Source organism: Lynx canadensis, chromosome B1 (assembly GCF_007474595.2).
Source record: "Lynx canadensis isolate LIC74 chromosome B1, mLynCan4.pri.v2, whole genome shotgun sequence".
Lineage (NCBI taxonomy): Eukaryota > Metazoa > Chordata > Mammalia > Carnivora > Felidae > Lynx > Lynx canadensis.
The window spans coordinates 199,508,943-199,529,776 of NC_044306.2; the positions used below are offsets into that span (position 1 = coordinate 199,508,943).

The 20,834-nt window shown below is 53.2% G+C and overlaps 1 protein-coding gene across 1 annotated transcript in view; it reads right to left on the reverse strand.

Annotated features, from left to right (window-relative positions):
* Positions 1-2,886: 2,886 nt before the first annotated feature.
* The window catches only part of OTOP1 (otopetrin 1), a 35,465-nt gene continuing 17,517 nt past the window's right edge, over positions 2,887-20,834 (reverse strand). The window contains 6 exon segments of the mRNA XM_030311962.1: positions 2,887-3,218; positions 3,221-3,252; positions 3,254-3,303; positions 3,305-3,328; positions 11,271-12,199; positions 16,647-16,777. Coding sequence (XP_030167822.1) covers positions 3,160-3,218; positions 3,221-3,252; positions 3,254-3,303; positions 3,305-3,328; positions 11,271-12,199; positions 16,647-16,777 — 1,225 coding nt within the window. The 3' untranslated portion in view covers positions 2,887-3,159.

Below are 20,834 nucleotides of genomic sequence, written 5' to 3' on the forward strand. Positions count from 1 at the left end.
TTCCTTAGGGGAACTCAGAACCCACCCAGCCCTCACCTGGCAACGAGGACAGCCGTCCCTGACACACGCACGAGAGTCCAAGTTGTAGACAGGGTACAGACGGGGCATTTTGCACCCCTGCTCTCATTGGGGACCCTGGAGTCTGCTGCTCGCCCACCGGATCGCCCCTCACTTTGACCTAAAAGCACAGGTGAGGACTCAGCGGAAAGGCACCGGCGCCCCCTGGTGGCCGCGCTCTTCCACAGCGGTCCCGCCAGGGGTCTGTTTGCATTCTCTGTCCTTCGCATTTGGCCAACCCTTGCCAATCAGATGAAAGGGAAATGATGGCTCATTGCTGTTCCAATTTGCATTTCTCTTCCTCTAGCCCTGAGAGCTTGACACTTGTTTATTGCACACTCCGGTTCGTCCTCTGTGGGCTGCCTTGGTATGAAGGGAATACATTTGCTTTGCTGCCTAAGTGGGTCGAGTCAAGACGCTTGGCTACCTGTGGGACAAAGCTGCCTGGCTCAAACAGCCATCCTGATGGCGCGAGCTCTGCTTGTTTAGGAGCAAGAGGCGATCCATCTTTAAGGTCACGTCTCAGAAGCTCTGAGCCCAGCAAGACTGTGATTTTCCTGCTCTGATGGTGCCCCGTGGCCACGCCTGGAGCCCTAATCCATAGCCCCTGGGCTGTACTGATGTGCTCAGCACGGGGGAAATGAATGCATTCACAAGTATTCATCTCATGCAGGGTGGTTTATCAACATGTGCACAGAGACTCAGCCATGAAAATGCCACGGTGTCGTTTTTGTAATAGCAAAAATAAAGCAAAAAAAGGAAGAAAAACAGAAAAGGATCACACCGTCAAATGTCTCTACCTGTCCCAACGTCGGGTTCTGACTACATAAGGAACGATACGGCCCTCCATGGAATGTGCTCTGGAGCTACCCAAGGTCACATTGCAGAAGATACACAATGTCACGGGAGGCTGTTCAGGAGTCTGACTCGGGGTTCACGGACTCTCAAGGAGGTGCTTCTGGAAGGGACACGGCATCACCTGAGACGCTTCTTGAAGCACCCTGCGCCCCACTCCAGCCCAACGGAACCTGAACGTCTGGCTGGGAAGGCAGGAGTCCTCGAAAGCTCTCCAGATGATTCTTACGTATGCTCAAGTGTGAGACGTGATGCCATGGGGAAACGAAAAGCGTTCCAGAACACGCAGGTGTATTAAGAGGGGAAAAAAGCTAGTTACATGCAAATTCAGTATACATAAAGCAATCCCCATTCACGTGTGTGTGCCTGCGTGTGCATGTATGTAGGTGTGTGTGTACTGATCGGTAACCGAAAATTAACAGCCAATTACCTCTAGATCACAGTTCCTCAGGCTGGGCACTATGAACCTTTGGGGCCAGATAACTCTTTGTGGTGGGGGCCGTGCCGTGCACTGTAGGGTGCCGACCTGCACCCCTGCTCTCTGCCCACCAGACACCTGTCGCCCGCATGGCAGGTAATGATAAGAAGTGTCTCCACGCTTTGCCAATGTCCCCTTGGAGACAGGATGGCACCAGGTTGAAAACCACCACCCTAATAGAAGGTATGACAGATCATCTTTGACTTTGTTTCGGTCTATCTGCCCGTTGTCTTTAGTTTTTTCCCTAGAACTTAAGGTATTTTCGTCATGTAACAACAACAACAAAAAAATTGGTGTTTCTTAACGTGCCATTTGCCCATGCTATCAACAAACAAATATACACAGATGAAAAGATACTCACGTTAGTATTTATAGGAAATAAGCTAATTTTATTATGATCTAGAATAATTATGGCAAAGCACGTAAAAGGCCTTCCAAACGTCATTATTTCTTAAGAGGCTTTAAATATTTACAACCTTTGGAATAGATATCCAGATTTTAAGTGTATATCGTAAGAAGCAATTATGATATATGGGAAATGCTTTACAAAGATAGTGGATTTTTGCAGAAGCCCTTAAAAAAACCCACCAGGATAAACACTCTAACGCCAATAGGAAGACTAACTATGGCACATGCATCTGATGAACTTCAACACAGTAGCAAAATGATATTTACAAAGCCTCGAAAACCACGTGGAGGAAAGGTTTATGCTCTATTGTTAAGTGGGGGGGAAATGGATACAAAATCGGACAATGTCAGATCACCAGTGGCAAGCATAATAATGACAATGAAAAGAACGCCGTGAATCTCATTTCACCTCTGGGAAATACAACAAGGTGTTAAAGTGATCGTCAACCCACAGTAGTGTCCTAAGTGATGTTTTCTCTCTACTCTTCCAAAATGTCCACGTTTTCTGTATAGCATGTATGTATTTTACAGTGAGAGAGCATAGTAAAATTTCTTTTTAAAAATAAAATGATCACAAAAATGTGCCGAAATTTCCAGGAAGAAATAGGTCTCCGTATTGATCCGTACACTAATTTCCATCCGGATGAAAAACGTAACTTTGTTCAAAAAATTAAACATATTCAGAAAGTACAATATAAACTAAGTGCGATTGTATCGGCATTGATCAGCTCTGGGAGGGATAAAACGTCAGGAGGATTGTACTACGCAGCCGGTCAGAAGAGTTGTAGGCAGTAACGTGATGATAGAAAACAACTGTTATGCAAAACAAACCGCATAATGTTTTTTTGCCCCAACCTGGATCACATTCTTCTAAAAAACACAGAGGATCCGTTTAAAAGGAGAGAAGGGGCGCTGGTGGCTCAGTGGGTGAAGCGGCAGACTGCTTGGTTTCAGCTCAGGTCATGATCTCACGGTCAGGGACTCGAGCCCCGCGTCGGGCTCCAAATCGGGCTCTGCACTGGGCACGGAACCTGCTAAAGATTCTCTCTCCCTCTACCGCTCGTGCTCCCTCTCTGTCTCTCAAAAAAAAATACATAAATAAATAAATAAAGGAGATAAAAGAATTTGAGTTTGGTGAGAATTCACTACCCGAGACCAAATCTCAGCCGCCTCACCGACGTTGATCTAACGCGCTCACATTCATCCCGGGTGATAGACAATTCCAGCTCACGGGAAATAATTGCCGCAAAGACAACCCTCCGTGCATTTGTCAGGCGGTATTTGCCCAACCCGGCCATTCGCAGGTGGCTCCAGTGAATTCTCTTGTTAGGTCACTCCTCGGGCTTGGATGTGGACACAGACTATATCTTACAATAGACCTCAAAGAGAGAGGCAGCTGCGTGCATTCGGTAGAAAATAGAAAAGGCATGGCCAGGTTGACCACAATGATCCAGGTCAAAGCCAAAGACAATCTCCTCTAATCCGTTGTCGTACTCGGGGCGGGCCAGCGAAGGCGGGAGGGACCCAGAGCTACAAGAGAAGAGGGGCCCGTGCCAGCAGCCGCCTGGGAGCCCCACGCGACCCCCAGGCGCGGCCTGACTCCGGGGACTCAGAGTTACACCTGTCCCCTGCAACGTCCCCCCTGGAGCTCTCCAAATCCAACGAGCCTGCCTGACTCTTCTGGCCTCCTCAGCCCCCTCCGAGTGGATGCTGCCCACACCCACCCGACTCTCTCTGTCCCCACAGCCCTCACCTTGGTGGGGACCTCAGTATCCCCCGCCTGAACTGCCACAGTGCCTCCAAATGCCCCCGCCCCAACTCCAGCAGACGCCTTCCATCCACCCTGACCCTGCTGTGGAAGCGATCTTTATAAAGGGCACATCTGACCTTGCCACTCCTCTGCTTGTCACGCGCCAGTGGCTCCCAGGAGCCTTCAGGACAACGTCCAGATTCCCTCAGTGACGGGGCACTGAGTTTGACTGCAATTAACTGCCACCACGTCCCTCACCACGCCCTTCACTTCAGCCTCCGAAGGCTGGATGTGACTCTCCTCCAAGCCTTCAGGGCTTTGCTCCTGCCTCTCCCTCTGTCAAGGGCTCTCTGTCTTCCTTCTTCGGCTGGATCCTACCTTCTTCCAAGTCCCGAGACACTCCTCCTTCCAGGAAGCCCTCCATGATCTAACCAGGCTGGGAAGGAGCTCCTATGTGCACAGCCCCCCGGGCTTACCTACAGCAGAGGTCAACCCGTTTATCACACCCGCCTTTACATCCCAACATTGGTGCCTGGAGACCCCAGCCACGTGGGGCTTTCTGGCTTGACCTGGAGAGACAGCCCAGGCCTTGCTCACATCCCCCTGCTCAGGGGAGGAGCCCCTGCTTTGGAGCCGGACCTGGGTTTGGGGCACTCACAGAGTGCCATTTAACCTCCCCGAGCCTCAGTTTCCTCAGCTGGAAGGTGGGACTACAGACACCTGTTACAGAGGGCTCACGTGAGAATAAAATGGCAACTGTGTTTTGCAAAACCTAAAGCAGTGACCTTCGTTGCTGTCGCTTGCGGAAAGCTACGCACTGGTCCTGCCCTCAGTCTCCCCGCCCCAGGTCCTCCTCCTCCACGTCCCCTGCTACAGCCGGTCTCCTGGGCCTGCTTCTCTTTTACACTGCACACCTTCTGGAACTTCTCCACCCTTGCATGGTGGCAGGCAGCCTCTTGGATGACCGCCCCCTCCCCCCCCCACCGATGCCACCTCCCGGGAGTCACGTCCTTGTGGAAGCCCCTCCCCTTGGGTCAGGCTGAGCCTCATGACTCGCTTCAAACATCAGAATGTGACAGAAGGCGTGAGACGTCACCTCTGAGATTAGGTGGCAGAAGGACCGGGGAGTCCTGCAAGAGAGGAGGAAGCCGGCCGCCCTGTTGTGTGTGACCTGCCCCGTGGCGAGGCCCCGCGGCCAGGGGCGGAGGGAGGTCAGGAACTCATGCCCTCAGCCCAACAACCCACCAGGAAGTGAATCCCGTCAACAGCCACGTAAGTGGGTTTGGAAAGATCCCCCGGCGGTCAGCTGAGCAGAGGCACCGGCTAAGCCACGCTGGGATTCCCGACCTCCAGACTCCACAACATTAACAGCCAGGTGTTGTTCACGCTGCCGAGCGCGGGGTAATTCCTTACACAGAGGCAGGAACTGATGCACCGGTTCACTAGCCTCTCCTGTACGGTCCCCTCTGTATCTCTGCCCACTGTGACCTCAGGCTCCGTGACCCTTAAGGCGCCTCCAACCACCCTGGCTGGTTCTTCCCGGCTCCTTCCCGCTTCCTCCTCCGCTCGGTCTCTCTCTGTTGGCTGGAGGGCTCACCCCTGGGTCCCCTACACACGCGACCCCTGAACGAGCTCACCCAGCCTTGGCTGTAAATAAACACCAGCTATGGGCCGATGACTCCCCCCGTCTGAATTACTCGCCTGATCTGCCCTCGAGGACCCCACGGGCTACTTGGCGTCTTACTTGCGTCTCAACCCCCCCATCTCACCCGCGACATCTTCCTCCTCGTGGCCGGTCACACGCCAGGCATCACCCTCGTGTTCCCTCTTTCCCTCAAGACGCTGCACCTGCCAGCCAGCCCATCGGTGAGCCCGGAGGACTGTGCCTCCACGACGCCCTGGCGTCAGTGGACCCGTTTCTGTCCACGTGCACCTGCCCGGCCATCGCTGTCCCCTGTCACCCAGGCCACCACGGAGGCCTCCTGACCATCCAGCTTCCACGGCGCCCCTGACGGGCCCACTCACCACTCCGCTGCCAGACTCGCTCCTTCTGCGAGACCACATCCCTTCCCACCAGCCCTCACAGCCATGAAAACGAAATCGACACCCTAAAGCCCACTGCCAGGTTGTCACCCACACCCTGGGTCCCCGTCACATGGCCCCACATCCTCCTCCTGCAATGAGATAAGCTCCCTGCACCGGGGCCAGTTTTCCCAGAACACTCACCACCCAGCCCTGTCACCCCCTGAGGAAGCCCCTCTCACCCGCCCTGGGCCTTCTGATCGGAGACAGTGCAGGCGTGCACCTCGCTCCCTCTCGGCTCGTTCTCTGCGGGGGGCGCTTCGCCTAGAAGGGGTCTCTATGCCTGACCGTTACTGCCAGCCCGGACCTCTGGTTCGCAAAGACCCCTAAGGCATCAACTCACAGCCGCGCCGGCCCTCGGTAAGCCAGCCGGTGGCTATATCTTCAGGAGTGAGAGAGGAACGGACGGAAGACAGTGGGCAGAGAAGCAAGGACAGACGACTGGCCCCTCTTTCTGAGAACCCAATATTTAGATCTGCCGTGGAGTGTTTTGCTTTTTCATGCCAGTGGGAGGTCGGGGCTGTGTCCCCTTCCCTGAATCCGGGGGACGCTGCCACTGCTTGACCCAGAGCATGGGGCAGGCAGGACTGATGCCACGCGACATCCACACGGGCCCGAGAGACTGGCACCTCCAGTCTCGCAGGTTGGCCGCTGGGCCCCGAGCCGCCACCTCAGAAGCCCCCCGACCCCGAGACCGCCATGCTGGAGGGCCCGTGTGTAGACACTGCAGCCGAGGGTCCCAGCTGAGCCCTCTCAGCCACCCCCACCCCAGCCACCAGACCTTGGGCCCTCGATTCCAGCCGCCCACCAGCCTCAGTCGATGCCACGAGGAAGACGAGACTTTCCCAGCCGAGCTCTGCCAGAATTTCTAACCCACAAGGTGGTAAGACCTAATGAAACAGCTGCTGGTTTTGACCTGCACTGGGGGTCATTTGCTACACAGCAGTAGGAAACCCAAACATCTGCTTGGATGTCCGCCTGAGGTCGCAGAGGCGCCTTACGAGTGGACGCGTCCGGTACTAAACCCGGGGTCTTCCTTCCACCCCCGAGCCCCCTCCCGAGCCTGCCGCCCCTTCGGAGTCCCCAGTCTCCATAAATAGTGTCACCGTGTCCCCGGGAAATCGGGCCAGAACCAGGGAGTTGTTCTGACATCTTCCCCCGCCTTCACACGTACCACGTGGCTGATGTTGGGGGACGTTACGCTAAGTGGGAAAGCAGTCGCACAAAGAGACAAACACTCGTGAACACTCGACTCACATGAACTGCACGGTGTGGTCGAACCCAGAGGTAGGACGGGGTTGCGGGGGGCCGGGGGGTGGCAGTGGGGAACAGGGCTTGTTTCCCGGTTACAGAATTTCAGTTTCGCGAGACGAACAGGTTTCAGCGATGGGTGGTGGTGAGGAGTGCCCTTCGCACTCCTGGACCGTATGCTCTGGGACGGTTAGAAGGCGGGCGCCGGGTGGCCCAGTGGGTTGAGCGTCTGACTCTTCATTTCGGCTCAGGTCGCCATCTCGCGGGTTGTGGGTTTGAGCCCCGTGTCGGGCTCTGCGCTTGACGGTGAGTGTAGAGCCTGCCTGGATTCTCTCTCCCTCTCATCTGCCCCTCCCCCACTCGCTCCCTCTAAATCAATCAATCAATCAACTCTTAAAAAATAAAATGTGGGGGCGCCTGGGTGGCTCAGTTGGTTGAGCATCCGACTTCGGCTCAGGTCATGATCGTGCGGTCCATGAGTTCGAGCCCCGCGTCGGGCTCTGTGCTGACGGCTCGGAGCCTGGAGCCTGTTTCCGATTCTGTGTCTCCCTCTCTCTGCCCCTCCCCGTCCATGCTCTGTCTCTCTCTGTCCCAAAAATAAATAAAACGTTGAAAAAAATTAAAAAAATAAATAAAATAAATAAAATAAAATAAAATGTGGGTGCCTGGGTGGCTCAGTCGGTTGAGCGTCCGACTTCGGCTCAGGTCATGATCGCGCAGTCCGTGAGTTCGAGCCCCGCGTCGGGCTCTGTGCTGACGGCTCGAGCCTGGAGCCTGTTTCGATTCTGTGTCTCCCTCTCTCTGCCCCTCCCCGTCCATGCTCTGTCTCTCTCTGTCTCAAAGATAAATAAACATTAAAAAAAATTAAAAATAAATAAATAAAATAAAATGATTAAATGGTAAATATTATGGTAAACGCTTGTGTTACGTGGTATTGCCTACAATTAAAGGTTCGACTGAGTCAAAAAAGAAAAAGCACGAATCGCATCCTGTCACTACCTTAAAACCCTTCGACGGTTTCCTGCTGCATTCAGGGTTCCGTCCCGGCGGCGGCTGTGGCTGCTGAGACCCCGCGTGGTCCACCCTGGCGCCTCTCTCGTGTCCCTCCCTTTGCCGTCGTGCTCAGCCAGGCGGGTCTCGTTCCCGCCCCAGGAGCACGTCCCGCAAGCCCTACTTGGCCATGCATCCACACGCTCCCCGCGGCCTCCCCATGCCCGTCATTCTGCCCAGACGGTCCCCTCCCCCTTCCCCCCCTCCCTAAATCCCACCGTCCCGCCCGCCACCCTCGTCTGTCCCCACGGCCGCTGCCGTCCCCACGTGGACGTGCCCACCAGCACCTCCGGCTGCGGCCTCTGTTCCGGCACCTGGTCCTGGAGGATGACGAGTCTCACCCTCTGCCAGGGGCTTCACGGCCTCGTGGGATGGACCGCGGGTGCGCGTGTGGCCCGTGGGGCTGCTGAGGGCCCCCCCGGACATCACCCCGCGATGATTTCTGTCTTCCGGCTCACTCCCTGGTGAACAGAGGCAGGGCCTGGGGACACCGGGGGCGGAGCACGGAGGTGAAGAGATGACACGGGTCCCCCTCCCAGGACAGAGCCCTGAGTCCGGCCGTCGGGTCCCAACGGACCATCAGTTACCATCAGAGTCTCCCATGGCCACGCGGTTCTTGGTCGAGCTGGTCCGAAACCACAAGCCAAGCGCCTCACCGGCGGTCAAGCAAAGAACCCGTGTGGAAAGCGGCTTTCCTGAACTTGCTGAAGAGAGAGAGATTCCTACCTCTGGGTGTGTACAAAAACAACACATGTTAGGGGGATTCTGGAACCAATTCTGACTTTGTAAGATGTAAGCTGAGGGCGCCCGGGTGGCTCAGTCCATTAAGCCTCCGACTTCGGCTCGGGTCATGATCTCATGGCTCGTGGGTTTGACCCCCGCATCAGGCTCTGCACTGACAGTGTGGAGCCTGCTTCGGATTCTGTGTCTCCCTCTCTCTCTGCCTCTCTCTCTCTCTCTCTTTCCAAAAAGAAAATAAATAAATAAAAACATTAACAAAGAAAGATCTGAGTGGATACATGCCTCTCTGGAATACAAGCCTCACATAAAACGCAGCCCCGCGATAGTCACTAATCTGTCTCTCTCTCTCCCGTTCGGTTCCTTCATTCCCTGCTGTGCCCAGCACATGCTCCAGAAATGTCTATTCCATGAAAGACGCGGGCCCACCTGGACCCAGGCTCGCCTGGGGCCCCTTCTCCCTTCAGAGCTCCTCGTAACCGTCTGCCGGGCTGGAGGGGGACCGAGGTCCTGGTGGCCCAAAGCAAGAATCAGATTTGATGGGCAGACACGTGGCCATCTCGGCTTCAGAGGGACCCTCCCAGCGTTGTGGCCTTGGCGTGACATCAAAATTGGCGGTCCCTGGGCACGCCCCCGCTGAAACTAGGCGGAGGAAGCTCGAAAGCCAGGGAGCTGATGGGGAAACGGCATAGCCCCGGCGGCTGCAGAGAGCTGACCGTGACGACAGGCAGGCGCCGTGGGCGGGGCGTCCCCACCCTCCCGCCAGCCACGGTCATTTCGAGGCCCGCGTGGTGCCAGAGGCAGCTGGCCCCTCCGTTGGTCACCAAGCCCTGCCATCCTACTGTGGATCTCTAGAACGGATCCCAACAAGGCACGGGGCTCTCTCTTCCTTTGTCCTCTCTCCACGCCCGCGGCCGCTGCCCTGGCTGTGTACCCCCAGGCCACTGCCCTGCCCTGGCCCCCTGCCAGGGGGCCATCATTTCCCATCTGGGCTGCTTCAGGGCTCCGTCCAGGTGTCCCCGCCCTTGGGCTCGCCTGTCTCCATCCTTCCCGCACACCGCTGCTAAGGGGACCCATCCAAGACACAAACCGAGAGGGTCCCCTGTGGCCCTCGGCACGAGGACCAGACCCGGCCGGGCTGACGAAGCTCCGCTCGAGCGAGACCCACAGGCGAGACCCGCCTTGCTCTTTCCCCCGCCGCGGCTCTCCCCGACGTGTGTGGAATTCATGCCGAACTACTTTGCTGCTCCCCAAGGAGGCCGCGGCGGCTTCCGCCTCTGTGTCTTTGAACCGCGCACGCCCGCTGCGCTCAGTGCTTGCCTTGGCCACCTGGTAAACCTCCAACCGTTCCTCAGAACCCGGGCAGCCGAAACGGAGTTACCATACGCCTTCCACGTTGCTACTTGCCATCAGAGGCTGCAGGCTGGAAACCATCCACTTCCCCGGCCTCCCTCGCGGCTAGGGGTGGCCATGGGAAAGCCGCTGCCTGGCACTAGTCCTTCCTCGTGTCTTAAGCCCTGATGTGATGCTTGGTGCCGCTGCAGCCACTCTGTGACCGCGTGGCAGTCCGCACCACACGAAGCCTGGTCGAGTGGAAAGACGGACAGCACCTAGGTCCTTGATCAAAGGGCTCAGCTGCCGGACCAACCCCGAATAGCCACCTTCAGGATTCTCATCTTTAAGACTGAAGAGACTGCTGGCCAAGCTTTCTGTTCTTTGCAGCCAAAAGCTCTCCTAACTGAGTCTGGGCCTCACCTCAAGCATCCCCGACTCACTAGAGTCCCTCCCTAGATCCATGCTCCCGTTACACTTTGCACGTACTCTGTGCCAACACTTGCCCTACTCGCTGTATGTTTTCCTTGTGTCCCTTCCCCCCTACACTGTGACCTCTCGGAGGAAGAGGTTATTGGGGAAGGTCATCCAAAAGAAGTGACCGCCGGTCGGCCCCCCGAGCCCTCACAGGCTCCTCACCCGCCCCCTCCCTTGTCCTTGGAACGTGGGTTCTCCTTGCCCTTTTCGCTCCCAGAAGCTGCTGCAAGGACACAGCCCTGAAATAATGATGTGGCGTTGAGAACACCTGCACGGCATGCGCGACCGAACCCAGTTAAGCCTCTCTCTGCATATAGACTTCTGCCATCTAGCAGGCAGGTACAGGGACCCCACTCGTCTTGCTGTTGCCCAAGACAAGCCTCGTATGTAAGTTCCCCTCGCCTATTAAAACCGTCACCTACAAAAAATAAATAAATAAAAATAAATAAAAAATAAAACCGTCACCTACAAAGCTGGAGTGGCCTCCTTCCGCCTCTCCCTGCCCTCCGTGGGGCAGATCTGTTACAGATGTCACCCGGGAGGGCTGCTGACCAACAGAGATGGGGGTCTTGTCACCTGCAATCGTTAGCCCCGACCCCAGCCCCTGGCACAGGGCAGTGCTCAGTAAGTGGGTTTGTGGAGGAGACGCCTTCATTGCAGCCTCATTTTTTCACCCCACACTTACATCATTTTGATAATAAGCTTCCCTCACTCCTTCTCTGGGGGGGGGGGGGGGGAAGAAAAGCAAGGAACATAGATCGTGTTTAAGGTGAATAACTTAATGCACGTTACCGAAATATTGCAGAGGAACAGAAAGGCTGCGATGTTCTTCAAGACGCTTCTCTTGCCGTCGCCCTGCAAGAAACCGGGGCGGCAGGAGGGGCCCGGGGTCCCTTCCCGGCTCCCCTCGCCCCCCTCTCCGCCACAGCTTTCTCTCAGACACGTGTTTCCGTTGGCCGCGCGGAGCATCTCGCCGCCTGGGGAAGCCGCGTCCCCGGCCACAGCCCCGTTCCTGAGGCCGGAAGAGGAGAGGGGCATGGCATTGCCGCTGCAGACGGTGACCATTCGCAGGGTTCTGATGTCCTCAGACAGCATCTCCGGCTCTCGGTGGATAGACTCAATGATGAAGAGGTTCTGGACGTATTTCTCAACAATCATCAGGACGGAGTAGGGCAGGTTGAACCAGGTGTAGGGGGGGCAGGCTTCGGCACAGAGCACGGCCAAGATGGAACCCCAGGAGATGAGCGAGGAGCTGGAGGCGGTGCCCACCAAGAGGTCGGCATCCAGTTTGCGGGCCGGGCTTCTGGACTCATCCAGCGATTTCTGGTCTATCCTGTAAATCCGGATGCCAAGCAGCCCGGCGGCCCCCATGAGTATCAGCAAGGCGATGGCATACAGGTAGAACATGATGAGCGCCGACTCGCTCTTGGATTTGGAGCGCCCGATCTGAATCAGATACACCACCACGACCCCGATCGTGGCGGCCAGCACGCTCAGGCCCAGGACCGAGCCCACCACGACCCCGCGGAACTTGAACCGCATGCTCTGATGCTGATGGCCGTCAACTTTGCGTCCGATGTTTTTCCACAGGACGTAGAGCATCATGGAAGCCAGGATCTGATACTCTATGTTGAAGGGATAGAGGTAGTAGATCCCGTGTGAGATGGCCGAGCAGAGCGTCGGGAGCGAGCAGTTACACGGAGGCGTGTGGTCGTCCAAGACTGGGGGCGAGAGAGAATGCATGGGAGGGAGGTTGGCATGTTGAGTGGGCAGGTGGAAGAGCACGAGTAAATAGCGTCACTGAGGAGTCACGCGTGGGTGTTCCCGTTGAATTAAAGCTTTGCGTTGTGCCTTGTTACCACGTTTAATATCGTGGCTAAACTGACGGCCATGACTACCCCCCAATGAGCACTACCTCCATGAGTCACATTATACCCATCGATCCATGCCTACACCAGCCCTTCCTTTGAAATGCTATTATACAAATTTACTGAACATGCAAAGATGTCCACAAGATTTTGCATAAGAGAAGCTCGCTGAGGAGGATAGAGTATAATTCCATTTTTATAAATTATAGATGTATAGATGATAGACAGACACATAGAAGAAATCTGGAAAGATAGAAGCTAAAATGCCAACAATGGTTATTTCTGGGTGGGAAAGTGGCAGGCAAATTTTTTTTTTCCTTTCTGTTTTTCTTTCTGGGTTTTTTTTTTCAGTAAAAGAAAGTTCTATTGTGTCTCTTTCCCCCAGCTTCATGGATTTGTGGAGGTATCATTGGCATGTAACACTGCGTAAGTGTAAGGTGTGTACTGTATTACTTTCCTCCAAGTTTTGCTTCCTTGTATGCTCTAAACTTTCTATGTGCATATGATTTACATGTGTGATTTTAAATTATTTTTTATTTTTATTGACTTTTTTTTTTTAATTTTTTTTTCAACGTTTATTTATTTTTGGGACAGAGAGAGACAGAGCATGAACGGGGGAGGGGCAGAGAGAGAGGGAGACACAGAATCGGAAGCAGGCTCCAGGCTCCGAGCCATCAGCCCAGAGCCCGACGCGGGGCTCGAACTCACGGACCGCGAGATCGTGACCTGGCCGAAGTCGGACGCTTAACCGACTGCGCCACCCAGGCGCCCCGTTTATTGACTTTTTTTGAGAGAGAGAAAGAGAGCACACAAGCAGGGGAGGGGCGGAGGGAGAGGGAGAGAGAGAGAATCCCAAGCAGGTTCCACATCCAGAGCAGAGTCCCATACGGGGCTTGAATTTACAACACTGAGGTCATCATAACCTGAGCCCAAATCAAGAGTCAGATGCTTAATGGACTGAGCCACCCAGGTGCCCCTAAAATTTTTTTAAGTAACTTTATGAGGGAAAATGCCCCTTCTCATGAGCAAAGCGTTTCCTCTTGAGAATATTGGATACTAGCACGTGTAGTGTGAGACGGGAACCATCAAACTCCAATGCTTGGCCCACGAGTTGGCACCACTTTCCGGAAGGCACTTGGCAATGGTATAAAGAGCGATTTCATAACAAGGAGGGCACGTGCTATACATAAATAAGAAAATATGTAACAGAAGCCTTAAAGATGATGCAGCTGTAGTCTCGGACCTAGAATTCCAATCTGTTTTGAGGGACGAGTCAAAAATGTAATCAAAGCCAAAAAGTGTAATCAAAGCATTAGGTAAAACCGTGTGTGTGTGTGTGTGTGTGTGTGTGTGTGCGCGTGCGCGCACTGGAGAGAGAAAAAGAGAAACATTTCAGTGTCCAACAATTTAGAAACTGTTAAGCGAATTTTGATACATTCATACAATGGAATAGTAGGCTGCCATTAAAAATTATAGTGAAGTTGTGTTTTAATGGTACAGGAAAGTGATCATGTTACATAACAATGGAAACAAGTAAGAATAAATTGTATACACAGCATTTTTAAAATGCATGTCACAAGGGGGCACCCGGGTGGCTCCGTTGGTTAAGTGTGCAACTCTTAGTATCGGCTTGGGTCACGATCTCATGGTCATGGGATCGAGCCCCACGTCGGGCTCCAAGCTGACAACACGGAGCCTGCTTGGGATTCTCTCTCTCTCTCCCTCTGCCCCTCCTCTGCTTGTGTGCGTGCACTCTCTCTCTCTCTCTCTCTCTTTCTCAAAATAAATAAATTAATTAAATGAAAAAAATAAATACATATCACAGCTGAGCACTCAGTTATGAAATCAATTTAGTGGGTAGCTGCCAATGTATTTTTTAAACAGGAAGGACTTGTCATGGAATAGAATGGAATGGAATGATACCAGATGCAACAGAAATTTGAAAGTGTCTCTGATACAGCAAGGTTATTATTTCGTGGCATATGCGTCCACACGTACAGATGTGCACTTGAGCTGCCGTGCAAGGTCTATTTCTTATTGTAGGCTGTAGTCAAAAAAATAAAAAGATTGAATATATACACTATGGCCTTAACTACAGATCAAGAAATAGGACACGACAAAGAAATAACCTAATATTAACAGCACGTAACTGCATTTCTGGGTAGGTGCTACTGTAGGTTTTTTTTTTTCTTTACACTTTGTCACTGCCTTAATTCGTGACTTGTAGAGACCAGTTATAAAATCAAATGGAAAGGGGCGCCTGGGTGGCGCAGTCGGTTAAGCGTCCGACTTCAGCCAGGTCACGATCTCATGGTCCGTGAGTTCGAGCCCCACGTCAGGCTCTGGGCTGATGGCTCAGAGCCAGGAGCCTGTTTCCGATTCTGTGTCTCCCTCTCTCTCTGCCCCTCCCCCGTTCATGCTCTGTCTCTCTCTGTCCCAAAATAAATAAATAAACGTTGAAAAAAAAATTAAAAAATAAATCAAATGGAAAGCCTGTGGCAGCACAAATCACCTTCACTTTTTTTTTTAACTTTTTTTTAATGTTTATTTATTTTTGAGACAGAGAAAGACAGAGCATGAATGGGGGAGGGGCAGAGAGAGAGGGAGACGCAGAATTGGAAGTGGACTCCAGGCTCTGAGCCATCAGCCCAGAGCCCGACGTGGGGCTTGAACTCACGGACCGCGAGATCGTGACCCGGGCTGAAGTCGGACGCTTAACCGACTGAGCCACCCAGGCGCCCCAAATCACCTTCACTTTTGCAGAACCCTGCACTTTTCACCGCACAACCGGTTTCCCACCTCTCGTAACCCAAGGCGCTCCTGTGCAAAATCAGGGGAAGAAATCAAGGAGAAAGGTTCAGATCAACGGAATGTTAGAGCTGACAGAGTCTTTTCTTTGTAGATCAATCTAATTCCATCTTTCCACAGAGGTTCCTGGAGCCGGATCAGATCCGGGTTTCATCATTTACTTGCTGTGTGGACTTGGGCTGGTTACTTAACTTCTCTGTGGTTTGATGTTTTCATCCGTATGGTAAGGTCAACACTGACTACCCCACGGTGTTTTGAGAATTAAATGAGCCGCACGAAGGGACTAGAACAGCGTGCCAGGCCCTCAGCAAACACTCGGGAAGTTTGCTTTGTTTTCATTGCTATCACTGACACCAATGAGGAAACGAGAGTTGACGAGAGAGAAGGACTTTCCCAAGAGTCGGCTGCCGGTGGAGAGCGGGGGTTGGGGGTTGGAGAAACAGCGTGTGCCCTGACTTCACCATCCCCACCCCACTGGTAAGGAGAGAGAGAATCCCAAGCAGGCTCCACACTGTGAGCGCAGAGCCCGATGTGGGGCTCGAACTCACACACCGTGAAATCGTGACCTGAGCTGAGATCAAGAGTCACATGCTTAACCGACTGAGCCACCCAGGGGTCCCTGGTAAGGAAACTGTTTTAAAGTCGCCCTGGGCGACGGGCCTGGGGCCATACAGTGAGTGTGCCTGAGTAATACATTAAAGCTAAAAGGACTCCCTGAAGGAACCTGGTTCAGGTCCCCTCACTTTATGAATGAGAAAAGGGAGGCCCAGAGACATTGAATGGTTACCAAAAGTCACACAGCCAGGACGTGATGAGAACATCCCCAAATCTAGGCTCTCCGGTTCCCAGCACATTTCCGCCCTGCACATTCCTCTCAGTCCCACTGTTCTAATAGAGAAGCGACAGGTCATAAACGCGAAAGAACTTTGGAAGGAGGTGTGGCAGGCTCTCAAACGGGAGCAGGGTGGGGGTGGGGGTGGGGGATAAGGATGGGCCCTAGGTGCAAGCCGGAGAGAGTAAAAAAAAAAAAAAAAAAAAAAACCACTTCAAATGAACTCAAACCAATTAACGACAACCCTGAGACCTCTCTGGGTATTTCAAAGCTATACTTTTAGTAGAAAGAACTGGTAAGAGACGCTTAATTAAAAACACAATGACTGCCAATCTTCCCTAGCTGTAAACAAAGACATTCACTTCCATACCAAACTGTACCGTGAGAAATGGTACCCTAAATGATAACCCTTGGGTCTGGCAAGTCCCTGAGTCACTGAGGAAACCATCAATTACCCTCAGCACGTCCTACTTACGTAACCAGAATGAGGGGCTTAGGAGGTTTTGAAAGACTTTCAACAACAGATGATTGTCTGGCCAACGTTGAGGTGGAAGGACCCTGCCGTTCTTTGGAACCTGCCTCTCCGACTCTGAACATTTCTGGTCTCTGCAGCCTTCTAAGAGGTTCCAGCACGGGGACGGGACAACTCTTATCACTCACCTATTGTGACGTTCCCGAAGCCCAGCGTGATGAGACGTTCCTTATGTTCATTAAGTTGGTGCTTTGACTCATTCAGGACACCATTGGTCCACAGAAGCAGGTTAGTGAACACCGAGTGGATCACCCCAAACCTGAAAAACACAAGGACTCAGTTACTGAGCCGCCCTGGGAAGCTCCGAGCCCCATGGGGTGAGAGGGAGACATTGTGCACACACACACTCCCACATGCACGCACACACACGCGCGTGTGCCTCCTTCTTCGCCGAGAGTCTGGTTTTGCCAGGCGGTTCAGACCTTAGGTGGGTCCCTATCCGGGGAGAGGCAGTTCCGTGGGAACTTGCAAAACCAGTCTTGGCATTCTGCCGTAATCTTGAACCTGCCAATACTCAGCTCATTGTCGATGGGACAAGAAGAAACTGGGATCCAGTCGTGGAAGCTTACTGAAAGCAAGCACCCACCCCACCACAGCCCGGACCCTTTCTCCCAGCAGGGGAAAGAACCATCACGGAAAGACGAAGGGCTACACTGGAAATGTGGAGGGTTGGGCACGCCCTCACTGTTGGCTGGCCAACCCAATGGTCCTCATCCACCCCCTCTGTCTGGCCACTTACCTCTAAAGAAACTGAATCAACAATAGCCAAATACGGAAAGAGCCCAAGTGTCCATCAACCGATGAATGGATAAAGATGTGATGTGTGTATATGCATATACACATACGTTGTGTATACACACACACACACACACACACACACACACCACGAAGTGCTACTCAGCAATGAAAAAGAATGAAATCTTTGCAACAAGGTGGATGGAACTAGAGGGTATGATGCTAAGGGAAATAAGTCAGTCAGAAAAAGGTATCGTATATTTTCACTCGTATGTGGAATTTGAGAAACTTCACAGAAGACCATAGGGGAAGGGAAAGAAAAGTAAGTTACAAACAGAGAGGGAGGTAAACCATAAGAGATTTTTAAATGAAGAGAAAAAAAACGGAGGGTGGAAGGTGTCGGGGGGTGGGGGGCGGGGAAAATGGGTGATGGGCATTGAAGAGGGCACTTGTTGGGATGAACACCGGGTGTTGTACGTAAGTGATGAATCATGGGAATCTACTCCTGAAGACGACTACACTGTATACACTATTTGTTAGCTGACATGACAATAAACAATTAAAAAAAAAAAAAAGGAAACTGAAACAAGTCAGAGACTCGCTGTCTGGTCTCCCCTACAGCCTGACATGGCCACTCTGGCCAGTAGGATGTGAAGTCAAGTCTACTGGGCACTCCCAAAAGCTTCTGATTTTGTGATGAAAAAGATGAGAATAAAAAAGCCTATGTACTGTCCTCCCCCCCCCTTTGTTTCCAGCTTTGAATACAGACATGAAGGCTGGAGTTGTGGCAGCTACGTTGTGACCATGAAGCAACCAGTGTAGGATGAAATGGTAACCCACTAAGAAGGGCAGAGTGAAAGCATACACTTGTCCACCATCTGCCCAGAGGAAAACTGGTGTGACTGGGTCCTCAACCCTGACCTTTCCTCTCCTCTGAGTTTTAACCCCAGCTGCCCCCTCGGGGGCTCCCACAAGTGACCACAAGCCAAACTTTCCTCATTTGAACCCTGGCTTCCTGGAGCAACTGCATAACATCCAGGCACAAGAGGAGAAGGGAACAGGTGTTTGCCCATCTGCTTGCCCCTGTGCTCGCCCAGCAGCTATAGATTGTGGCCAGCTCACCCCGGGGCCCAGCACAAATGCAGACAATGCTGTTTGCCTCAGGCCGACTGCCTTTTCTTCTACTTATAATGCACACGGCTCCTTTTTTTCTCTCCTTTCCTGGTGCACAGGGCACCGTCCAATCCCAGGCCCGCTGGACCCGATGAGATAATGCCAATGCCACCTGCAGCCGCAGAGTCTCCGTGAGCTGGCAGCCTCTTGTTGGTCCGACCTGGAAACTGTCCTACAAACTAAGGGCAGACACTTCCTCATGCCAGGCCGCCTTGTTCATACTCGGGTCTGATGGCCCCAGACCACAACAAACACAAGGCCTCCGGGGGCCACTTCTGACCTCAGTTTATGCTTTCAGCTCTGTTTGCACAGCTACTGTACCTCCAAACCCCACCCTTGGGAAGAGAAATGGACCCAAACAAGTTAAGGGGAATTCTTAGATCGGAGAAAAGTCCCAGGACATACAAAAAGCATGGGGCCGTGGAATCCTGGCTCAAAAGACCAGAAAACAAACAAACAAACAAACAAACAAACAAACATGACAGCAGGTCTGGGAGTGGTAAGTTCTGAAGCCTTCAGGGCCTGGCAGGAAACGTCAACGAATAAAGCAGGTCTGGGGTCCATTAGGGAGCGGTGGGGACTGTAGCAAACTGAGGCTACACCCCCCACTCAGCTCTGGCCCTCTGCTGCACGTGCGTTTGGGACGGCCGAATCTTCCAGTTTTGCTAGAGAAGTCGAAATCCAAAACCTAAAGGTGGGGAGTACCTCAAAAATGTTTAACACTTGTCTCTACACACAGAACAGGCCAAATCAAGCTCTGTGTGTTATCTCATTCAAGCCTCTCGCTGTCCAGGTTAGGAAAGAGGCCACGAGACAGGGAGAGACTTGCGTCCAAACACCCAGCAAGGAGGTGGGCACGGAGTTGTGTGTCCCATCCCTTGGAGTTCCCTCAGATGACAGACCCTGGTTGCCAAACGTCTGGGTGCCTGGCCTCAAGCCGTCCCGTCCAAAAACTGAGAGTGCAAGGCACGGATGTGAGCCACACGTAGAATTTCAGATTTTCCTGTAGCCACGTTTTTAAAAAGTGGTAAGAAAAAAAGAAAAAAAAAGGAACAGGTGAAAATAGTTTGCATCATTTTCTCTTAAACCCGATCTAATTTGCTATGACGTCAACATAGAATCAACAGCAACAAAAATTATCCCTGAGATCTCTTGTACTCGGTTTGTCGCCCGAGGCTCCGAAACCTGACGTGTGTTAGACGCTTCCCGCACGTCTCGGTTGGAAGTAGCCGCAGCTCAAGTGCTCAGTAGCCCCGTGCGGCTGGTGGCTGCCTTACTGGGCAGTGCAGATGCCCGAGCAGAGCCAAAGACCCTTTTCCGCCTGGAGGGGAATGGGCCCGAATGTCCCGAGGCTGTGACTGCGTGAGTGACATTAGAAAGAGAAAGACTCCGCCCACAAAGCCAGGAGGCCACCGCAGTCACCCGGATTTACGGCCAATAATCAGAGCCCCCCAGCCATGCACAGGCAAGTGTCTTGACCTTGGACGCTTTGCTTCATTTCTTTGAGCCTCGGTTTCCTCATCTGCTGAGTGGGGGCTGGTGATCCTATGGCCCCTAAGTGGCAGGGCTAATGTGGGAGAAGTCCTCGTGAGGAACACGCCTCAAAGAAAGCGCTTTATGCGTGAGCAAGCCCACCCCACTCAGCCAGGAGTCTCTGGGGGTAGACGAGATGTTCCATACACGTCTGTTGAAAACCTCTCACCCTTTACCCCCAACGATTCTACTTCTAGGGACTTACCCCAAGCAAATAATCAGAGATGTTCAAACACCAAAGATGTTTGACTGAGGACGTTCATCACAGTACGACTTATAACAGCAACAAAACTTTCAGAAGGATTGGGTGCCGTGGACTGGCTTGTGTCTCCTCAAAATTCTTCCGTTAAAGCCCTAACCCCACAGCGCGACTGTATTTGGAAATGGGGCCTCTAAGGAAGTCATCAAGGTTCAGCGAGGTCATAATGGCGGGGTCCCGGTCGAATAGGACTGGTGTCCTCAGAAGCAGAGGAAGAGAGAGCTCTCTCTCTCCGCGAGCACAGAGGAAAGGCCACGTGAGGCCACAGCACACAGCTGCGGGCAGGCCTCCAAACCCAGCCCTGCTGTCACCTTGACCTTGGACGTCCAGCCTCCAGAACCACGAGGACCGTGCGCTTCTGTTGTTTCGGCCGCCCAGCGTGTGGCATTCTGTTGCCACAGCCCGAGCAGACTAACACAAGAGGGCGGCTGGTTAGACTAACTGCGGCAGTGACCCACGGGGCGGTCAGGAAAGGTCGTGGCGCAGACGAACGCCGACCGGAGGAAATGCCAACGATAAAACGGAACGACCAAGCACAGCAGGAAGGGCAGGGCCGTGATCGTAAGTAGAAAACGGAGATGCACCGGGTGGCTCAGTCAGTGAAGCATCCGACTCC